This window comes from Ahaetulla prasina, chromosome 1 (assembly GCF_028640845.1).
Source record: "Ahaetulla prasina isolate Xishuangbanna chromosome 1, ASM2864084v1, whole genome shotgun sequence".
Classification (NCBI taxonomy): domain Eukaryota; kingdom Metazoa; phylum Chordata; class Lepidosauria; order Squamata; family Colubridae; genus Ahaetulla; species Ahaetulla prasina.
The window spans coordinates 214,964,617-214,985,792 of NC_080539.1; the positions used below are offsets into that span (position 1 = coordinate 214,964,617).

General features: G+C 41.1%; 1 protein-coding gene across 1 annotated transcript in view; it reads left to right on the forward strand.

The window, feature by feature from the left end:
* Positions 1-21,176, forward strand: part of ATF2 (activating transcription factor 2) — a 54,879-nt gene that overhangs the window by 23,460 nt on the left and 10,243 nt on the right. Inside the window, exons 10-11 of the mRNA XM_058190173.1 lie at positions 11,456-11,605; positions 12,333-12,539. Coding sequence (XP_058046156.1) covers positions 11,456-11,605; positions 12,333-12,539 — 357 coding nt within the window. The remainder of the gene's footprint in view (positions 1-11,455; positions 11,606-12,332; positions 12,540-21,176) is intronic.

Sequence of the window (21,176 nt, forward strand, 5' to 3'; positions counted from 1 at the left end):
GCCTTGCACTGAATTTTTCACAGATGCAGCTTTATGAAAGCTTCACATAATGGTGAAAGACTAATACTGGTTCTCACTTGTTTTTCAAATACAAAAAGCTGCTCTTGTTTCCTACCAGTTTATAATCTGATTATTGAAAATAAGGCTTGTTATTACATCAAGGTTATCTGGATTATAAAATGTATAACTGAGGCCACGTTAAGGATGGCTATCTATAAGTGTACATGGGAGAAAATCTTCTCCTGCATTATTACAAAAATTGAGATCCCACTTTGCTTCCCATTTTCTCCAATTTAAGGAATTAAGACACATTTTATCAGTGAATTTTTTTGATTTTTTTAAAACTAATAAAATACAGGCCGAGACAGTTTTGTCCTTTTGAACTGTTCAAGGTTTATTTTGCTTCAGTATAATGCTATATTGTATGTTTAAGTATTTTAAGTGTTATTTTTATTCTGCCCCTTCCTGTTTAACATTTTTACTTTATTTATTTTATTGTTTTATTTATTGTTTATATTTATATACCACCCTATCTCCCAAAGGACTCAGGGCGGTTTACAGGCATTTAAAAGCAAAAAATACAATAAATACAATTCTAAAAACAATTAAAAAACTTATTCAAAAGCCTTAATTAAAAATATAAAAATTAAAACCCAAGATAAAACCCACAAACTAAAATCTAACTCAGTCCTGCGCAGTTAAATAGATATGTTTTAAGCTCGCGGAAGGTCCAAGGTCCGGAAGCTGACGAAGTCCTGGGGCAGTTCATTCCAGAGGGTGGGAGCCCCACAGAGAAGGCCCTTCCCCTGGGCGTCGCCAGACGACATTGCCTCGCTGACGGCACCCTGAGGAGTCCCTCTCTGTGAGAGCGCACGGGTCGGTGAGAGGTATTCGGTAGCAGCAGGCGGTCCCGTAGATAACCCGGCCCTATGCCATGGAGCGCTTTAAAGGTGGTCACCAAAACCTTGAAGCGCACCCGGAAGGCCACAGGCAGCCAGTGCAGTCTGCGCAGGATGGGTGTTATACGGGAGCCACGAGGGGCTCGCTCTATCACCCGCGCAGCCGCATTCTGGACTAACTGCAGCCTCCGGATGCCCTTCAAGGGGAGCCCCATGTAGAGAGCATTGCAGTAATCCAGGCGAGACGTCACGAGTGCGTGGGTCTCTGTCTTGGAGGGATTGAGCTTGAGCCTGTTTCTCCCCATCCAGACCCGTACAGCCTCCAGACACCGGGACAGCACTTCGATAGCTTTGTTGGGGTGGTCCGGCGTGGAAAGGTACAGCTGGGTGTCATCCGCATACAGCTGGTACCTCACGCCGAAACCACTGATGATCTCACCCAGCGGCTTCATGTAGATGTTAAACAGAAGGGGCGAGAGGATCGACCCCTGCGGCACCCCACAAGTGAGGCGCCTCGGGGCCGACCTCTGCCCCCCTGTCAACACCGACTGCGACCGGTCGGAGAGATAGGAGGAGAACCACCGATAAACGGTGCCTCCCACTCCCAATCCCTCCAGCCGGCGCAGCAGGATACCATGGTCGATGGTATCGAAAGCCGCTGAGAGGTCTAATAGGACCAGGGCAGAGGAACAACCCCTATCCCTGGCCCTCCAGAGATCATCCACCAACGCGACCAAAGCCGTCTCTGTGCTGTAACCGGGCCGGAAACCGGACTGGAACGGGTCTAGATAGACGGTTTCATCCAGGTGCAGGGGAAACTGATATGCCACCATACTCTCTACAACCTTAGCATGAGCGGGTTGGAGACTGGACGATAATTACCTAAAACAGCGGGTCCAGGAAGGCTTCTTAAGGAGGGGTCTCACCACCGCCTCTTTCAAGGCGGCCGGAAAGACACCCTCCACCAAAGAAGCGATCGTAATCGCCTGGAGCCAGCCTCGTGTCACCTCCTGAGTGGCCAGCACCAGCCAGGAGGGGCACGGGTCCAGTAAACACGTGGTGGCATTCAGTCTACCCAACAACCTGTCCATGTCCTCGGGAGCCACAGGGTCAAACTCATCCCAGACAATGTCACCAAGACCACCCTCGGGCGCCTCACCTGAGTCACCGCAATCTTGGTCCAACCCGTCCCGAAGCTGAATGATTTTATCGTATAGATAACCGTTAAACTCCTCAGCACGTCCCTGCAGCGGGTCATCCCGCTCCCCCTGGTGAAGAAGGGAACGAGTCACCCGGAACAGGGCGGCTGGGCGGTTATCTGCCGACGCAATGAGGGAGGAGGCGTAGCAACGCCTCGCTTCCCTCAATGCCACTAGGTAAGTCCTTGTATAGGACTTCACTAGTGTCCGATCAGCCTCTGAACGGCTAGACCTCCAGGAACTCTCTAGGCGTCTTCTCCGGCGCTTCATCCCCCTCAGCTCCTCGGAGAACCAGGGAGCCGGTTGGGACCTGCGCCGGGTCAGAGGCCGCAAAGGCACGACACGATCTAAGGCCCCCGCCGCGGCCCGTTCCCAGGCCGCAACAAGTTCCTCAGACGTGCCGTGAGCCAGACCCTCAGGCAATGGCCCAAGCTCCGTCCGGAACCTCTCCGGGTCCATCAGGCGCCTGGGACGGAACCAACGCATCGGCTCCGTCTCCCTGCGGTGTTGGGTGGCGGTCAGAAAGTCTAGGCGAAGGAGAGAGTGATCTGACCATGACAAAGGTTCGGTGACTATTTCCTTTAAGTCCAGATCTCTCGACCACTGACCAGAGACAAAAATCAAATCGAGTGTACCACCCCCGGTGTGGGTAGGGCCATCAACTACTTGCGTCAGGTCTAAGGCCGTCATGGAAGCCATGAACTCCCGAGCTGCTGTCGATGACGAGCCGGAAGAAGGCAAGTTAAAGTCCCCCATGACTAAAAGTCTGGGGGTTTCAACTGCCACCCCAGCAAGCACCTCCAGGAGCTCGGGCAGGGCAGCTGTCACGTAGCAAGGAGCCAGGTACGCGACCAGCAAGCCCATCTGACATCTATGGCCCCACTTCACAAGGAGGATTCACACCGACAATCTGAGGTACAGTGGTCTCCCCCGGCACCAGACTCTCTAATCACACCCGCCACCCCCCCACCCCTACCCTGGGCTCTCGGCTGATGAAATGCACGGAAACCTGGTGGGCACATCTGCACCAGGGGCACGCCCCCTTCTGCGCCCAACCAGGTTTCCGTAATGCCTATAAAGTCCGCGGCACCCCCCTGAATAAGATCGTAAATTAGGGGGGCCTTATTGGCCACGGACCGTGCATTACATAACATCAGCCGAAGGCCCAGGCTCTGAGGGTCTTGGCTATCCGGGGAACGGGAGAAGTCTGGGGGCTCGGGGCGCGCGATCGCCTGCAAATATGGAGCGCGCGCCCCCTTAACACAATCCGAGCCCCCGCTTCCGCCAAATCTGCCCCTCCCCCAAACCGTGCAAATAACGCCATCCTCCACCAATGGAACCTGAACTCCCCCCATAACCTTCGGACCTATTAGCTCACCGCCACGAGCATGCGCAGGAACTGATACCCCACCCGGCGGGTTTCCCCCAACACCCGCCCTACCCCTCCCACCCCTTAAAAATGCCCTATCTAAAAACCCCCAAAGGCTCTTCCTCTTCGCATGCCACCTCTGTGGATCCCAAGATCCGTCATTGAGGCCGGCCCTTGGTAATAAAACGGGCCATTCCTGCGAGGCGGGGGCACCTCGCAGGCGCAAGAGTTCCTGTACCGAATAACATAGGCGAATCGTGAAAATAATACTACTTCGCTAGGGGAAAACAGTCGCCGGGAGATGATCATTGTCCAGGATGGCAGAATATTAGTCCATAGTGCTTCACACGGATACCCATCGTCCGATGGTGGCTGATAATGATGATAAATAGGCTAAAGATGGAAAGATGGAAAAAATAGCCCAGTCCAAAAATCCATGGGGGGAAAACGAGGTGGGTGGGTAGATCTTCTACCACCCTCAGCAATGTCTACAGCTGTTCCTGGGTATGTCCACCGCTAGATCTCAAATCGGTCTCCAAGTCTCTTCCACAATAATTCCAAAGAGCAATCCTGGCCAAAGGTCCCAAAAGGCCAGATAAGTGCAGATGACAGTGCACAAATAATAGTGGGAGAAACGGGCCTCAAATGGCCGGGACACCTCCCATAGTCACCACGCCAATTCCCTTCATTAAGATGGTTCCCTTCGTTAAGATGGTTAAGATGGTTCAAAGATAAAATCCTCAGGCAAGCCCCAGGCAAGCCCCACATTCCAAAGGCCTGGCCACTCCTCAGATCCAGGGCCTTTCCCAGAAACCGGGCCAGGCACCTCTGAGGAAGGCCGGTCAGATGTAATAGGCCGTAAATCCCAGGTACGGCATAAGTGGGGTAAAAACGTCCTCAGAGCCCCTCCCTGCAGGGAAGGCAGTGGGAAAGCCGGCAACGGAAAAGCCGGCAATGGAAAAGCCGGTGAAGTCATAACCCCCTTCGTCCCGAAATAACCAGGCTGGGGGGAGAAAACGTACCCAAAGTAGCCAGCGCTCAGCAATCACAGTCCACAGGCCATGATGGGCTGACAGGCCTACGATCCGCGGCTGTGGCCTCGCCCCGCACCACGGCCCAGGAAATGGCCGCCGTTTGCCGCTCTCCCTCACCCGGCCTCGCTCTCGGCAGCCGTGTCACCGAAAAGGCCCACAGACCTCTCCCACGGCTGCCGAGAAGCTGGCAAAGCGGGCCGGGGGGTACAGGCGGCTCGGCTAACCGTCTGGGTGATGCCATCCCGCGTCGATCATCCCGTCGGCGGCTCCGTTCACCTAGCGAGCCGCCACCTTGCGCATGCGCAGAGCCTTTTTTAGCTTGATCCTATTAGCTTAACCCTATTTAGGATGCAAGAGGAAACATATAAATCAGATGTGTAATGTTAAATTAGGTTTCAACATTGGGGAGAACTTTAGGAAACTAGAATATTAGTTTTAATAATAAACTTGTAGCAGTTTTTGATTTTTAGTTTAGCAGCCCTTGCTACTTGAAAATTTAATATTAATATTACAGTAAAAACTTGATGCAAAAAATTGCCACTAAAACATTTGTGCCACTTTAGAATTGTCACTTGAATTTAGAAAAGATTAATTTTTCAAAATATTTTTATTTAATAAAATCTGTTACGAATAAAGCTTCTAGAAACCTGTTTACATTTATATAATTGTGCACTGGAAGATCCTGTGAGCAAATTAGTGTTAGGGATAAATCTATATTTTTAATTAAATAGAAAGACATAAAATTAGCAACCATGCTGAATATTGTAACTAAGCCTGGACAAATAAAAGCTTTTTAAACTTTAGACTGTAAACTCCTTGAGACACTGTGCATTATAGTTTTTAAAATTGCCACATAAAATGATGGTGCTTTAGAAGTAATATACAAATGTCCTCAAATGAGTTATAAAGCATAATCATGGTTTCTGAAATGCCAGAACTGTAGCAAATAAAGAGTTAACATTTATTGTGGGAAAGAAAGAGGTAACAAATAAGGTATCTTAATTAGAATTATTGTGATAGAAAAACATTTTTCTTCTTAAGTGGCATTCCCCAGAACTCTGCAATGGCTTGTGGCAAACTGAGAGATACCTGGCGTATAGTGGGTAGCCTGTAGGTTTTCTGCAGGGGTTACTATAGAGAATTGACAGAGGGTAGCTTGGCAAATGTTCAGAAACTCACATTAACTTGGTTAAGCTCCACATGGGACCTTATATTCAGTGGAATTCTTCTGACCTGGCTCTCTGCATGCCAAGCTAATCAGCAAACACCTAATGAGCCTGCTGTAAAGAAACAGACCCTTTCTTAAGTTCATTTTTATACATTCTCAGAGGGGGAAGGGGAGAAAAGACTTCATGAGGACTGATGATGCTGCAAAGACCACAATAATGATAATTAACTTGCTGAATTTAGAAGATTATGCTGTTAATTAGTTGCAAAATAAAGATAAGTAATAGAGTAGCAGATGGTAAGATAACACCCAGGAGAAGGAAGGTTATTACTCTGATGAGGTTTTGTGGCAGATATGAAATATGGATCTGAATTTTTCATAAATTGTTTTTACAATAATACTGTTTCTGTAAACTCATGATGGAGTGATCTAGTGCAACCAATTCTGGCAGATGTAATAGGGATTCATTTTCAACGATAGAGGCATTTTTTTTGCAAACACCTTTATTGTTTACTATTAAATAGCAGTTAATATTTCAGATGTATATATTTTATTTGTTTGTGCAGTTGTTTATTTTCTTTCTTTCTTTTTATTCAAAAGGTTTTACAAACATTTTTACCCATACTTCCCCTCCTCCTCCCCCCAACCCTCACCCTACCTCCTGCCCCACCCACCTTCACCTACTCCCCCCACCCACCCCAAGCTTCCCAGAGCAAAATATAGGATATAACGCCTAACAAGCATAAACTAAAATAAGCAAACAATCCATAAATTTCCATCCCCTAATACCTTAACTCCCCTCATCCTAAAGAAAAAGAAGAATAAAAAAAAAGAATAAAAATATTCTATCCATTCATAAAATATTTTCAGTCCCTCTTCTCCATTCCAATACTCTTCCATAAACAGTCTTTTAAGTACAGCATTCCATCTTCCAATATTTCAATGGCAAAAGTCCAACTATTAATATTAAATTTAGAGTCAATTTACTCCCTGTTATTCTTTAAAATAATATCTTGTATAGTCCACCAGATTTGTAAATCCATCATGCACTCAATAAGCTTAAACTGCCCAAGGAGCTGCTGATTCAGTTCTACAGAGGAATTATTGAGTCTGTCATTTGCACCTCTATAACTGTCTGGTTTGGTTCTGCAACCCAACAAGAAAGACACAGACTTCAGAGGATATTAGAACTGCAGAAAAAATAATTGCAACCAACCTGCCTTCCATTGAGGACCTGTATACTGCACGAATCAAGAAGAGGGCCGTGAAAATATTTACAGATCCCTCACATCCTGGACATAAACTGTTTCAACTATTACCCTCAAAACGATGCTATAGAGCACTGCAGAACAGAACAACTAGACACAAGAACAGTTTTTTCCCGAAGGCCATCACTCTGCTAAACAAATAATTCCCTCAACACTGTAAAACTATTTACTAAATCTGCACTACTATTAATCTTCTCATCGTTCCCGTCACCAATCTCTTTCCACTTATGATTGTATGGCTGTAATTTTGTTACTGGTAATCCTTATGATTTATATTGATATATTGACCATCATTTGTGTTGTAAATGTTGTACCTTGATGAACCTATCTTTTCTTTTATGTATACTGAGAGCATATGCACCAAGACAAATTCCTTGTGTGTCTAATCACACTTGGCCAATAAAAATTCTATTCTATTCTATTCTATTCTATTCTATTCTATTCTATTCTATAATAGTAAGTAATATTACGCTGTTTTCAGTCCTTCTTCTCCATTCCAATCTTCTTTCGTAGATAGTCTTTTAAGTACACTAAAGTTTCATATCAAAAATCCATCTGATAATATTCGATTTAAAGTCAATTTACTCCCTATTATTCTTCAAAATAATGTCTTGTATAGTCCACCAAATTTGTAATCCATCATACATAATAATAAATAATATTGTTTTTATATAAATAATTCTCCATCACTTATTCTATTATCATTACCTTATTTAACCCCAAACCTTAAATAATCAGAAAGCATTACTACAGTCACTCCAACATTTAGATTATAAATTCAGACAGTACCATTTACATTTACATTTAATCCTTTTTCCCCATCCATCATTATAAATTACCAAATATTTTAATTCAATTATTAACAATTCAACCATATGTAATCAAATCTCCAACATTTAAATTATAAATTCAAACAAATACAGATAATTTTTTTAAAAACTCCAAATAACATTTTTACAGAAAGCATATATAAATTGACCTTTCTTCTTATATTATATTCAAAAATTTCAGTTATAATTTATCCTTTCCCATAAAAAGAAGACACTTTTCACTTAAAACTATTTCTTCTTTCTGCCCAACTCAGTCTTTGCTCCTCTGCATCCCCTAGTTTTCCCAATGTGTCTTCTTCAATAATTGGACTCCCAACATTATCTTGTATATGTTTTACTTCCTTCTCCCACCTTTTTTCCCTCTCCACTCCTGTTCTCATCTTAACCTCTAACAGTGGGGGATTTAATACATTAGTATAAAAATCTCTTGCTTTAACAACTGTATTAAGACGAAACTTTCTTGCTTTATAATATACTGTTAAACCAGCTGGAACATCCCACCTATAGTGTATCTGATGTTTCCTAAGTTCTTCCACCAAAAAAGCAAACTCCTTTCTATTTCTTAGCATTTTAGAAGGAATTTCTTTCATCACTAACACATCTTGTCCTACTATTTGAATTTTATTTTTATAAAATGCTTGTAAAATTCCATTTCTAATCTTCTTGGTTGTGAAATAAATCACAACATCTCTTGGTAGCTGCCTTTGTCTGGCAAACCAAGAATTAACCCGATAATTTTTTTCAATATGGACTTCAAAATCTGCTGACTGCTCTCCAGTTATCTGTGCAAAAGCCTGTGAAAAAATCTTTTTCAAATTCTCCTGCTTATTTTCCTTCAAACCTCTCACTCTCAAAGCATACACCATCAGATTATATTGCAATATAACCATTTCTTCATCCGCCTTATCCACCTTAGTCTGAACTTCCTCTATTTTATTTTTGCCGTACACTCTCATAGAGAGGGTCTCCTCAGGGTGCCGTCCGCCAAACAATGTCGGCTGGCGGCCCCCAGGAGTAGGGCCTTCTCTGTGGGAGCATCGACGCTCTGGAATGAACTCCCCCCGGTCTACGTCAAGTGCCTGATCTTCGGACCTTCCGTCGTGAGCTAAAAACATATTTATTCATCCAAGCGGGACTGGCATAAAAGGATAGATTTTAAATTGGGTTTTAGTAGTATTTTAAATTTTAAATTCATTTTAATTCTGAGTCATTTAGTAATTTTATATTTTAAATTCGTTTTAATTGTATATATTTTGTATTTTATTCTGGCTGTACACCGCCCTGAGTCCTCCGGGAGAAGGGCGGTATAAAAATTTAATTAAATAAATAAATAAATAAATAAAAATAAATAAATAAATAAATTTTCCAAATTCAAATTAACTTGAATATTCTGACCTTCCTCTATTTTATTTTCCAAATTCAAATTAGCTTGATTATTCTGAACCTCCTCTATTTTCTTTTCCAAATTCAAATTAATTTGATTAATTTCTTCCATTCTTTCGCCCAACTGGATGATATTTTGTGAAAAACATTGACATGCTGCCACCACACTTTCCATATCCTTATTCCAGACTTCCACCATATTTTTTAGTTCCAATATTTATTTTTCAATTTCACTAAATTTTTGGTCCATCAAGCCTTTTAAATATTCCTTCAGATCTTCTTTTAGTTTGTGTATTTGAGCTAGCGAGATTTCAAAGTCCTTAGAAACACTTAGCTTCATTTGCTTAAAAGCCATTTCTTATTAAACTTCATACTCTACAAAAAGGAAAAAAAAATTCAATGAATCTTCTTCAGCTCTTCTCTTCAACACAGTAATTAAATTAAATAGATCAGTTCTTATTCACTCCTTGGGCTTAACCTCTTCATATAACATCAGCGCCGGCAGCTGTAACAAGCACTTCCTTAACTTTCTCTTTCACGCCTTATTGCAACAAGGACACCATTTCCTTTCCTCTTTTTAGGTCATTTCAAAAGAAAAAATATACTTTAACTAAAAAAAATTAAAATTTATTATTTGCAATCTTTTGATTCAGTCTCTTTGTGTAACATCAGTGCCGACAACTTTAACAGGCATTTCCTTAAGTTTCACTTTCATGCCTTGTTACAACAACGCCATTCCCTTTATTCTTCTTAGATCATTTCAGAAAAATTATACTGTAGCTGAGGAGTTAAACTTTGTTACTTGCCACTGCAGTACTCCTGATTTTGCTCCGTCTGGTAACAGAAAATCCATTCCAACTTCAATATTGGTCACAGACGTGGTCACGGCATTTTGTTCTGCCCAAGGCAGAGGCAGCCCAGATCCGGAGCTTGTCGAGCTTATGTGGGAGCTCTCACCCTCAAGCCTCCAGAATCATTCCTGGGGCTTTCCAGGGAGCTCTACCTCAGCTCGATTGCTCACCATTCCCTCTTTGCCCGAGGGAAAGGTTTCCGAGCCGCCAGACAGCTGATTTGCGCTGTCTGAGTGGCTCTACGCAATCACGGGGCTGGCGGTCTGAAAAAAGACCGCCATCAACGACATGCGGTGCCACCAGAAGCTGCAGTTGTTTATTTTCTATAGCCGTCCATCCCAACCAGTGATACTGGGCAATGTACATCATAAGAAACGGGACCCTTAACACTTTTGGGGTCCAAACCTAAGCAGATCTTCACATCTTTACAAAAGGCTAGTAGGGTTGGGGTCATCCTGATTTCTGAAGGAAGGATGTTCCAGGGGGCAGGAGCTATGGCAGAGACAACACGTCTCCTAATCTCCACCAGTCAACATTCCTTGGCTGATACTACCCATAAATGCCCTACTGAATTAGATGGGTAGAAACAACTGGGAGAAGATAGTCCCTAAAGTAATCTGGTTGTGAAGGACTTTAAAGGTGACAACCAGCACCTTGAATTGTATCCAGAAATACTCTGCCCACCAATACAACTCACATAATATTGATGTTACGTGTCAAACATCTGACACAGCCATATTTTTCACAGGTTGATACTTTCAAATATTTTCCAAAGGCAGCCCTATATAGAGTACATTGCAGTAATCCAGTTAAGAGGTCACAAGGCCATGAGTGACTTCACAACACCTCCTATTGCAGGAATGTTTTCAGTGGATACACAACCCAGAGGTGTGTGCAAAGACCCTTCTAGCCGCAGCTGCTACCTACTCTTCTAGCAGGAGCTATAAGTCCATTTTCAGTAAATATCTGTGCACTTTAGCCTTACTAATTCTGTGTTTGATTTTGCTCTGTCAATATATTTCTATATCTCTAGTGCAATATAGTGATGGAGACTTCTGTTAAGTTTACTAAATTTAGTAAGAGGTCTCAAGTAAGCCACTGTAACATAATTTGTAATATGATTATGGGTATGTGTATATTGTCTAAAGGTTAAGATACCAGTGGCAGAATGGTTGATAGGAGGCAGTTTATGGATTGTATGCAATGTTGAGTGAAAAGAATTCTGTTTGCATCTGAGGGCTTTTTAATAAAACTCTTAGAAAAGCCCATTTTGGGAATTCGGTGATCTCATGAAATTCTCTGGAATGTGGCAGCAAGTTATAATAGAATTGGATAAAAATGTGGGTACACATAACATTATTATTTTTTTACTGCTGATTACACCTTCTGTTGCAGGGCATCATTCATCATTGAGTAAACGGAATGTGTTTGGGTTTTTGTCTCCCTCTCTTTAGAGATTAAAAGCTGCTTTGACCCAGCAGCATTCTCAGGTAACAAATGGAGATACTGCTAAGGGACAAACAAGTGGACTAGTTCGAACTCAGTCAGAGGAAGCACGACCACAATCACTACAACAGCCCGCCACATCTACTACTGAAACACCGGTAGGAAACCTAGTTTCTGACTGAGTACTAACATAAAAAAATTCTTAACAATTCTTTTATGCTGTATGTCTTAAACATATGGAGAGGAGACATATTCATCTTGGTATAATTAGATAAAAGAAGAGGACAGACGCTGGGAGTATATGGCAACTAAATTACAAGCAAGTAAGATAGTTGAATATGTTTATTGTACTCGTGCAGAAATGAAGATGGACTTAGTGATTTAATTTAAATTTACCTGCTTTTCATTGCATTTATCACAATTGTAAGTGCAACATTGTTGCATTTATTATTGTTAAACATTTATTATTGTACCTCTGTTCGTCTTTTGTATTGTTCAAATTATTAAAAGGGACTAACTGTTTTAAATTTATTGTCTGGGGCGAAGATGATAATGAATGAAAATTAATTCCACTGTGACTTTGTGTAACTATATTAGGTTGGAAAACAGTTTTATATATTAGACAATAATTGTTTTCTCACTTTGGGTAGACAACTTTTAAATTTTCTGTGACTTCATTAATTTCACACATTGTCCAATATCTTTAGTGTTTTAGGCATGCTCATTCTTAAGTTTCAGTTATTTTACATGATATTCAAATAAAAAGAGTGACTAATAACAATCCTGGAATCCTTTACAAAATAAATGTTAAAATTTATAGTGGATATATCAAAAAGCATGCAGCATTTGCCCTAACTACAAACTGTGATATTCTGGTACCTCTAGGCCTCTCCTGCTCAGCCTGCACCACAAACGCCAAATACAGGAGGCCGGCGAAGAAGAGCAGCAAATGAAGATCCTGACGAAAAAAGACGGAAATTCTTAGAGCGGAACAGAGCAGCTGCTTCAAGGTGTAGACAAAAAAGAAAAGTTTGGGTCCAGTCTTTGGAGAAAAAAGCAGAAGACCTGAGCTCACTAAATGGTCAATTACAGGTATTTTGATTTTTTTGCCTTTCAATTTTACATTTTCTTATTAAGAAGTTTAGTCAGTCAAAAATTGTAATTATTTTTAACAATAAACATAAAATTTTAGAAATGGCCCACTCTGTTGCTTATCTGTCTTAATGATCTGAACTGACAGTGATCTCAATGGATCCATTCTAATGTATTAAGCGTAGTAAAATCTGCATCCAGCCTAATATTTTTATTTCAGTACAACTTGAAATTGTGGCAATGAAACCTTTGACTAATAAAAAGTATATGTCCTGAATCTAATAAAACACCCAGTTCTTGTTCAGTAACAACCTCAATTAGTGACTATTTGCAAATACGATTGTAATAAAAAAAAATAATTTTCAGACCAATGTGCACATTTACAACCAAATTTCGCATGCCTGACAAAAACTCATGCCAGAATGATAATGCTGGTGTAGATGTACAAGAATTTTATTTGAATAAGACAGAAGCAACCAGTAATCTTCACAGCCTCTTTCTCTCTGTCTGTCACATGTTCGTTTGGTAGCGAACATGTGACAGACATTTTGGTTGATGACCTGCTTGTTGGAACAGAACTCAGTTGATAAGAAAGGAGTTGGATGTAAAGTAGCTGAGCATGATTTTACAGACACACAAGACAACTATGAGCAACTGGTGTCCTGCTCAGTTTGGACAACCATTGCCAACTTCCTTTTTTCCGTAACAAAGGCAAGTAGAAGAAGACAAGATGGAAAATGGCAGTTACAGTAGTGATCCCATCTACTTTGTTCAGAAGATTATTATTCTAGTTCTCATTAATTAATAAACTAGGCTGTAATAAGTTGATTTATACTTCTAGCATAGTTTTTTTTCTGGTGTTTTCTACTGTGAGATTTTAATGTAATCATTTTCGTAAGGTCCAGAAGAAAATATTTCTTGAAATATTCACTCAATATAATTTCTTGGAGTCCATTTCTTTGGGTATTATGAAAGTGATATTATCAGTTGGACTACTGAAAAAAGTTTGTCAGGCCTTTTAAATCAATCATTGATGTTGAGAAATTTCTGAATATTAATGCACAATAATAATAGTACTATAATAGCAACAGTGACCATTGTTAAGAGCACTCTTGTTCAAGCAACTTGAATAGGTAGTCCTCAACTTCCAACCACAATTGAGCCCCAAATTTCCATTGCTAAGCAAGACAGTTAAGTGAGCTTTGCCCCATTTTATGATCTTTTTGCCACAGTTAAGAGAATCACTGCAGTTAAGTTAGTAACACAGTTGTTAAATGAATCAACTACCGTATTTTTCGGTCTATAAGACACACTTCCCCCCCCCCCAAGTGGATGGAAATATCTGTGCGTCTTATACAGCGAATGTTGCTGAAGCCCCACCCACCCACTGGCCCCCACCCTTCAGCCTCTGCCTCCCAGCAATTTGCCTCCTTGCAGCAAACAGCCTGGTCACCTTCAGTACAGCCTGATTTAGCACGAGCAGCTGATTGGTGATTGGATCTGTCTCCAAGAATACTGCCAATTAGCTGTTCCAGGCTGTGGAGATCACCGCCACAGCCTATCGCCGCCTGTGTATACCCCGTTTTTGGCCTCTGTGCATCCCGTTTTTGGCCCATTCCAGGTAGCAGGAAAAGGCAGTGGCAGTGGTAGTGATGGATGGCGATCCTCGCAGCCTGGAACAGTTGATCAGCAGTATTCCAGGAGGCCAATCCAACAGCCAATCAACTACCCATGTTAAATCAGGCTATGCTGAAGCTGACCAGACTGTTTGCTGTTTGCTGCAAGGAGGCAAATTGCTGGGAGGCAGAGGCAGGTTTTTTTTCCCCTTGTTTTCCCCTCCAAAAGCTAGCTGTGTCTTATAGTATGGAGCGTCTTATGGTCTGAAAAATACGGTAGTTTGTCCAGCAAATACAATCAGTGGAGAGTATCATCTAGGTCAGGGTCAGCAGTACAATATGCCTACAATAACTTCAAATACCAGAATCCTACAAAATTTTCAAATTTTAGGAAATTTCAAAACTCCTTCAGTATTACAAAATTTTGTTTATTGTTTCATGGTTCTTTTAGCAATTAAAAATAAATACACCTCCGAAATGGTAATATATAGATTTATAATGAAAACAGTCTCTTTCACTTTTGCCCAGAAAGTTACCTAAGACAATTTGAAGGTGAGTGATATATCCCAATAGGCCACACCTATCTAGAATAAATGTGACCTAATAGGGGTTTCTGATTGTGTTAATAACTTTTCCTACTTAGAACTGCAGTTAGGAGAAACTATTTTTTTTCACATTCTCAGAAATTACCTTCATATTAATAGAGATAAACAAAATAATATAATTTACATTCTGCTGTCAGCAAAACTGGTCATTGTGAAGGCCTGAATAGTCAAGAAAATTAAATGTCAAAGAAATAATTAAACCATGCTTTATACAGAAACATTAATCTTGAATTTCTATAATTCTTCACTTGACAAGTTTGGAGAGCTGATCAGGGTGAGCAATGATAATCTGCAGTTACTTACATTCAGTGTCAAATATAATAAATTTGATCTTCTACAGTATGCTGACTCTGAAATAATGCAAAGGTTCAATATTTTTTTAGCTTCATCAATTCTACAGAATAAATAGATTCAGGAATATAATTAAAACCCTGTAATTGCAAAATACAAATATTACTATACATAGATTTTTATTGTTTTGAAAGCTTAAAGATGTTAATTGTAATATTAATGTCAACTTGGAAACGGATTGGGCCTGTTGCAGCCGTCTTCTGCATTTCTCATCTTGACACACTTTGGGAGAGGGGGGGGGACTCTGCAATGTCAGTCCAGACATCAACAACTTACTATCTCATGAGAACCAAGGTCATCCCAACAGGTACTGGCCTGAGACTGGAAGAGGTTACCAAGGAGATACCAGAACACCTGATTGGACAGTATGACCTGTGACGAGGGAAGGAGCTGTCTAATCTTTAATTATACTGAAAGCGCGAGAAATAGCCAGAGCTGGTTTGTTTTTCAAGCGTGCTGAAATGATGTACTCAATAAGGCAGTTCTTTAGGAAAGCTAAAAGTCTCAGAGTGCTGATTAGATGGGTTCATTACTCAGAACCTTGACAATTAATTGATTTGATTAATTCTGGGTTCTATTTCAGAATAAGAAATACTGGTCAAAACATAAAACAATGGGACTGGGACATCATAAAATTACATAATTTTGGAAGTGAAATGTTTAAAATATCAAATAGATACTTTGATTAAAGGGTATTAACATTTTGGTTTACTTGGATTACAAACATACTGTAGATAATTATTTCTGCCTTTGAGGCTGAGACCTCCAGCACTGCATTCATAAGCATGCAAATACAGTCATACCTTGGTACTCCAGTGCTTTGAAACTCATTGAATTTGATACTCAACATATTTTGATGAGAAAATTTTATCCTGGTACTCATTTGTTTGGTACTTAATGTGCAAGCTAGAACTTGTCGTCGGTTGCCTCATGACTCCGTACCCTTTCCAGCCAAAACAAAGGGTCATACGTTAGTCACACGGTAGCTCTTGCCCTTTGCACATCCCCTTGCAGTCTTACCTTCGTTTCTGTAGTTATTTTCTGCATTTTTTTCCTCATCGGCACAGTTAAAGTGAAGTTTTAATTTTATTTATTCTAAGTATTTATTCATTTTTAGGTTTGTTTCTCATATAATGAAATACAACCCTATCATTTTAAATATTGCCTTAAAATGTGCATTGACTTTGGTTTGGAAACACATTAAATTTATTTACGTTATTCCTTATGGGAAAAATTAGGTACCTGTCATTTTTAGTACTCGTCACACCTCCCGGAACTAATTAACAATGAATACCAACTACTACTATATTGATGAACACCTCTCTTGACCTTTGAAAATATCAACTATATAGTCCAGTGATGGCGAACCTTTTTTCCCTCGGGTGCTGAAAGCCGCGCATATGCCAACACCCATAATGCAATGCCCCTGCGCCCCTCTGCACTCCCCCACGCATGCACACACAATCCCTGTTTTGGTGCTAGCAGGCCTCCCTGAAGCCTCCTGGAACCAAAAACGGGGCACGAAGGGGCGCCACACCCACCCACACATGCACATGCAACCCACCCCCGTGCATGCACTCACATCTCCTGGCAGAGACCTGAAAATCAGCTGGCCAGCAGGAGGCACACGAACATGCGTGGTGGAGCTGACCTGGATGTTGGCTCGTGTGCCCGCAGAGATGGCTCCGTGTGCCACCTGAGGCATGCTTGCCATAGGTTTGCCATCATGGATATAGTCTATCCAAATGCATATTTAGAAGCAAAAGTAGGAAAATATTGGTTAACTGCACTCTCCAGTTCTGTTTAAAGTTTGTTATTAATACCTGCCACTGTTTTGTTTTGTGTTTCAAACTAACACAAACAGTTGCTAGGTGAAAACAGTGATTTACTTAAGGCTGAGTAGATAAACAGCTCAGAAGGAAAGGAATGTAAATCGGAACAGAATCTCTGAGAAAGACAATTGTCCTGAATAGTTTTCTTCCAGCAGGAAGAAGAAGAGTCAAAATGTAGTTCAAAGTTCAGAAAACCAGATTTGTTATCCAGTCTAAAGGTCAAAGTTTCACGGATTGGTTTACACAAGCAGAATTCACAGAACACACAGGAGCAGCAGACCAGATGGTTACTTCCAACAGAGAACTTGTTTCAAGTGCTGCTTTTTAATTGGGGCTGCAACTAGCTATCTTTAATTAGGATCGTTCTCTCTTGCTTGGCTAGGCATTTCATTGAGCATTTTTCCTCTGCTTTCCACTCTACTCAACAGTCTAAGGGAATGGCGAGCATATCTCATCAATTGATTGCTTCAGATGTTCTGATAGGGCCTGTGTGTGATCAGCTTCGGGTGATCCCTGGCTTGGTGTCTCCTGAGGTTGACATTCCATTGATTCATCTTTAGCAGCTTCTTCAGAGACAACAATCCTGGACCATTATAGCCACTATGAAAAATAATAACTAAATTAATGGGAAGAATATATTTTTTAACAAATCTCCTTCAGTTTTGTTTTGCTTCCAGGCTGAAATGAACAGCCAGGTGAATTGACTAGGGTTTATTGTGGAAAAAAAATTGAATAAGCAGTTATGGCAATTTGAGGTGAAATCACCTGATGACCATATGTGGTGTGGCAGCTGGTTTGGTGAATGGGCTTACCACAGTCAATCTGTGCTTGTGCCCATGACACCCTAAATTGCAAATTCATTCACATAATTTAAAGCTGAAAAATGCTGCCCTTTTTATTTATTTATTTATTTATTAGATTTTTATACCGCCCTTCTCCCGAAGGACTCAGGGCAGTTTACAGCTAATATAAAACAATAACAGTGTACAATTAAAACAAAGATTTAAAAACTTATTATATAATTGGCCGAAATTTAAAACGTTTAAACCTAAAAACCCTTAAAATTCATATAAATTAATTCAACCCCAGTTAAGATTGATATTTAAAATTTAAAAATTTAAGGCAGTCCCGCTCGAATAAATAAATACGTTTTCAGCTCGCGGCGGAAGGTCCGAAGGTCAGGCAATTGCCCTTGTGTTAATTTATGTATTATATGTGGAATAGCCCTACAGGAACCTTCAGCCTCAGGTGTTATTCCTATTTTTCCTTACTGCCCGCTAATTGATATATTCAAATAGCTGTTTAATATGGGAGAAACCACTACCTTGAAAAAACTACTTTTCCCTATCTGCAACTCAACAATTAAGTTGCAGTAGGGAGCCAACTGTTTTTCTGCCTCTTTTCTTCATTTAATGTATATTCTTGAATCTATCACACTTAGCCTAGCCTGCCAACTGGCTATTTACATAGCTAAGAGCAAGAAAAGAGTAGGGGGTGGGGGGAGATTCTGCCATTTCCCAACCGGCAGGTAGAGATTATTCTGCTTGGGAATCTTTTAGTCTGTAGAGGACATTCTGCAGTCCAAGACATTTTCTTGGAATATACTCAGGATATTTGGTTGGCTAGGTGTCTGATACTTCCCCCCACTCCCGGTACAATTCATAAAATTTAGAATATTCAGTTCTGTTCTATAGCAATTGCAATGAAGGAAAGATTATAATCTATTCTTCCTATTGAATTTAAAAGGCTATCCTATGAATTCAGGCAACATTGAGAAGACTATAGATTTTGGAATTTATTATCTAGGTATTTTAGGTGTTGGCTCTGAAAAGTTTGTTGAGATAGTATATTTGTTTTAAATGATTTAATTTGCCTTTTGGGACAAAGTAGCTTATATAATATAATAAAAATTACATATAATTTAAATGTAAAAATACAAATTTCGGTTATTTCAGGATAGTTGATAATGATACCTAGACTTAAACTAATTTTTTCAACTCAACATATTGCAAGGATACATATCCTGAAACCCTAAAGCTTCCAAAACTTCCTAAAAGTTCTCATCAAATTATACTTTCTAATTTCTAGAAGGAGATATTAAATGCATATGGAAAAATGATTTTGGTTATTCTAAATTAATTTAGTTCTTAATTTTAATTATACAGAAATGAAATTATTTTTTTTCAAACATATCTTAAATGTAGAGTTTCTTATCTAACATACATATTTTCTTTTAACTTTCATACTAATACAATCTTCATCCTAAACAATTTAACTATATTCGAGGTTGCTCTTCTACCATTTCCATTACCCACCATTACCCAACAAGAAAAACACAGACTTCAGAGGATAATTAGAACTGCAGAAAAAATAATTGCTACCAACTTGCCTTCCATTGAGGACCTGTATACTGCACGAATCAAGAAGAGGGCCGTGAAAATATTTGCAGATCCCTCGCATCCTGGACATAAACTGTTTCAACTCCTACCCTCAAAACGACGCTATAGAGCATTGCACACCAGAACAACTAGACACAAGAACAGTTTTTTCCCGAAGGCCATCACTCTGCTAAACAAATAATTCCCTCAACACTGTCAGACTATTTACTGAATCTGCACTACTATTAATCGTTTCATAGTTCCCATCACCAATCTCTTTCCACTTATGACTGTATGACTATAACTTGTTGCTGGCAATCCTTATGATTTATATTGATATATTGATCATCAATTGTGTTGTAAATGTTGTACCTTGATGAACGTATCTTTTCTTTTATGTACACTGAGAGCATATGCACCAAGACAAATTCCTTGTGTGTCCAATCACACTTGGCCAATAAAATTCTATTCTATTCTATTCTCTTCTACCATTTCATCTCCCTTGTTTTACAACAATCCCTCTTCTCTCTCTCCTCTTTCCTTTCCCTCGCTTCTTCAATCTATTCTTCTACTTTCTTCTTTCCTCCTCTCCTCCTTCTCTCCTTCCCCTTCCTTTCCTCCATACCTCCCTTCTTCCTCCCTTCTAACCTTCTCTCCTACTCATTTCCCCTCTCTTTCTTCCTCTTCTTTTCCCTTTCTTCTTTCCCTCTCTCCTTCCTCTCTTCTCTCCTCTATCCCTCTCCATTCTCTCTCTAGTGTTGTATTCATTTCCAATTTAGTATTCTCCAAAGTGATATTTGAGCAATCCCGATTTTTACTTTCTTTTCAATTACTTTTTTATTTCACTAAATTCACACATATCATCATAAATGTACATTTATATAATAACATTTTCTTTCTCTCCCCCCTTTCCCCTTTTCCATTTATACAGGTGTCTTCTGGGTTTCTATTTCTTTTTTGTCTTCTCTCTCATTTACTTATACCTTATCTAATCTCACCACATGTTTATTGGACCCGTGTCCCTCCTGGATGGTACTGGCCACACGGGAGGTTACACGAGGCTGGCTCCTGGGAGTTACCAACGCTTCCTTGTTGGGGGGCATTTTCCCCGCCGCCTTGAAAGAGGCGGTGGTGAGGCCCCTCCTCAAGAAGCCCTCCCTGGACCCAGCTGTATTAGCGAACTACCATCCAGTCTCCAACCTTCGCTTCTTGGCAAAGGTTGTTGAGAGTGTGGTGGCATATCAGCTTCCTCAATACCTGGAGGAAACTGTCTATCTGGACCAGTTCCAGTCCGGTTTCAGACCCGGGTATAGCACCGAGACGGCTTTGGTCGCGTTGGTGGATGACCTCTGGAGGGTTTAGGACAGGGGATGTTCCTCTGTCCTGGTCCTGTTAGATCTCTCGGCGGCTTTTGATACCATCGACCATGGTATCCTGCTGCGGCGGTTGGAGGGACTGGGGGTGGGAGGCACCGTTTATCGGTGGTTCTCCTCCTATCTCTCTGACCGTTCGCAGACGGTGTTGGTAGGGGGGCAGAGATAGACCCTGAGGCGCCTCACTTGCGGGGTGCCTCAGGGGTCTGTTCTCTCGCCTCGCCTCTCCTGTTCAACATCTACATGAAGCCGCTGGGTGAGGTTATCCGTGGTTTCGGGGTGGATTATCATCTGTACACTGATGATACGCAGCTGTACATTTCCACCCCGAACCACCCCAACGAAGCCGTTGAGGTGATGGGCCGGTGTCTTGAGGCCGTGCGGGTCTGGATGGGGAGGAACAGGCTCCAGCTCTACCCCTCCAAGACTGAGTGACTGTGGGTTCCGGCGTCCCGGTACAGTCAGCTTACGCCATCCCTGAC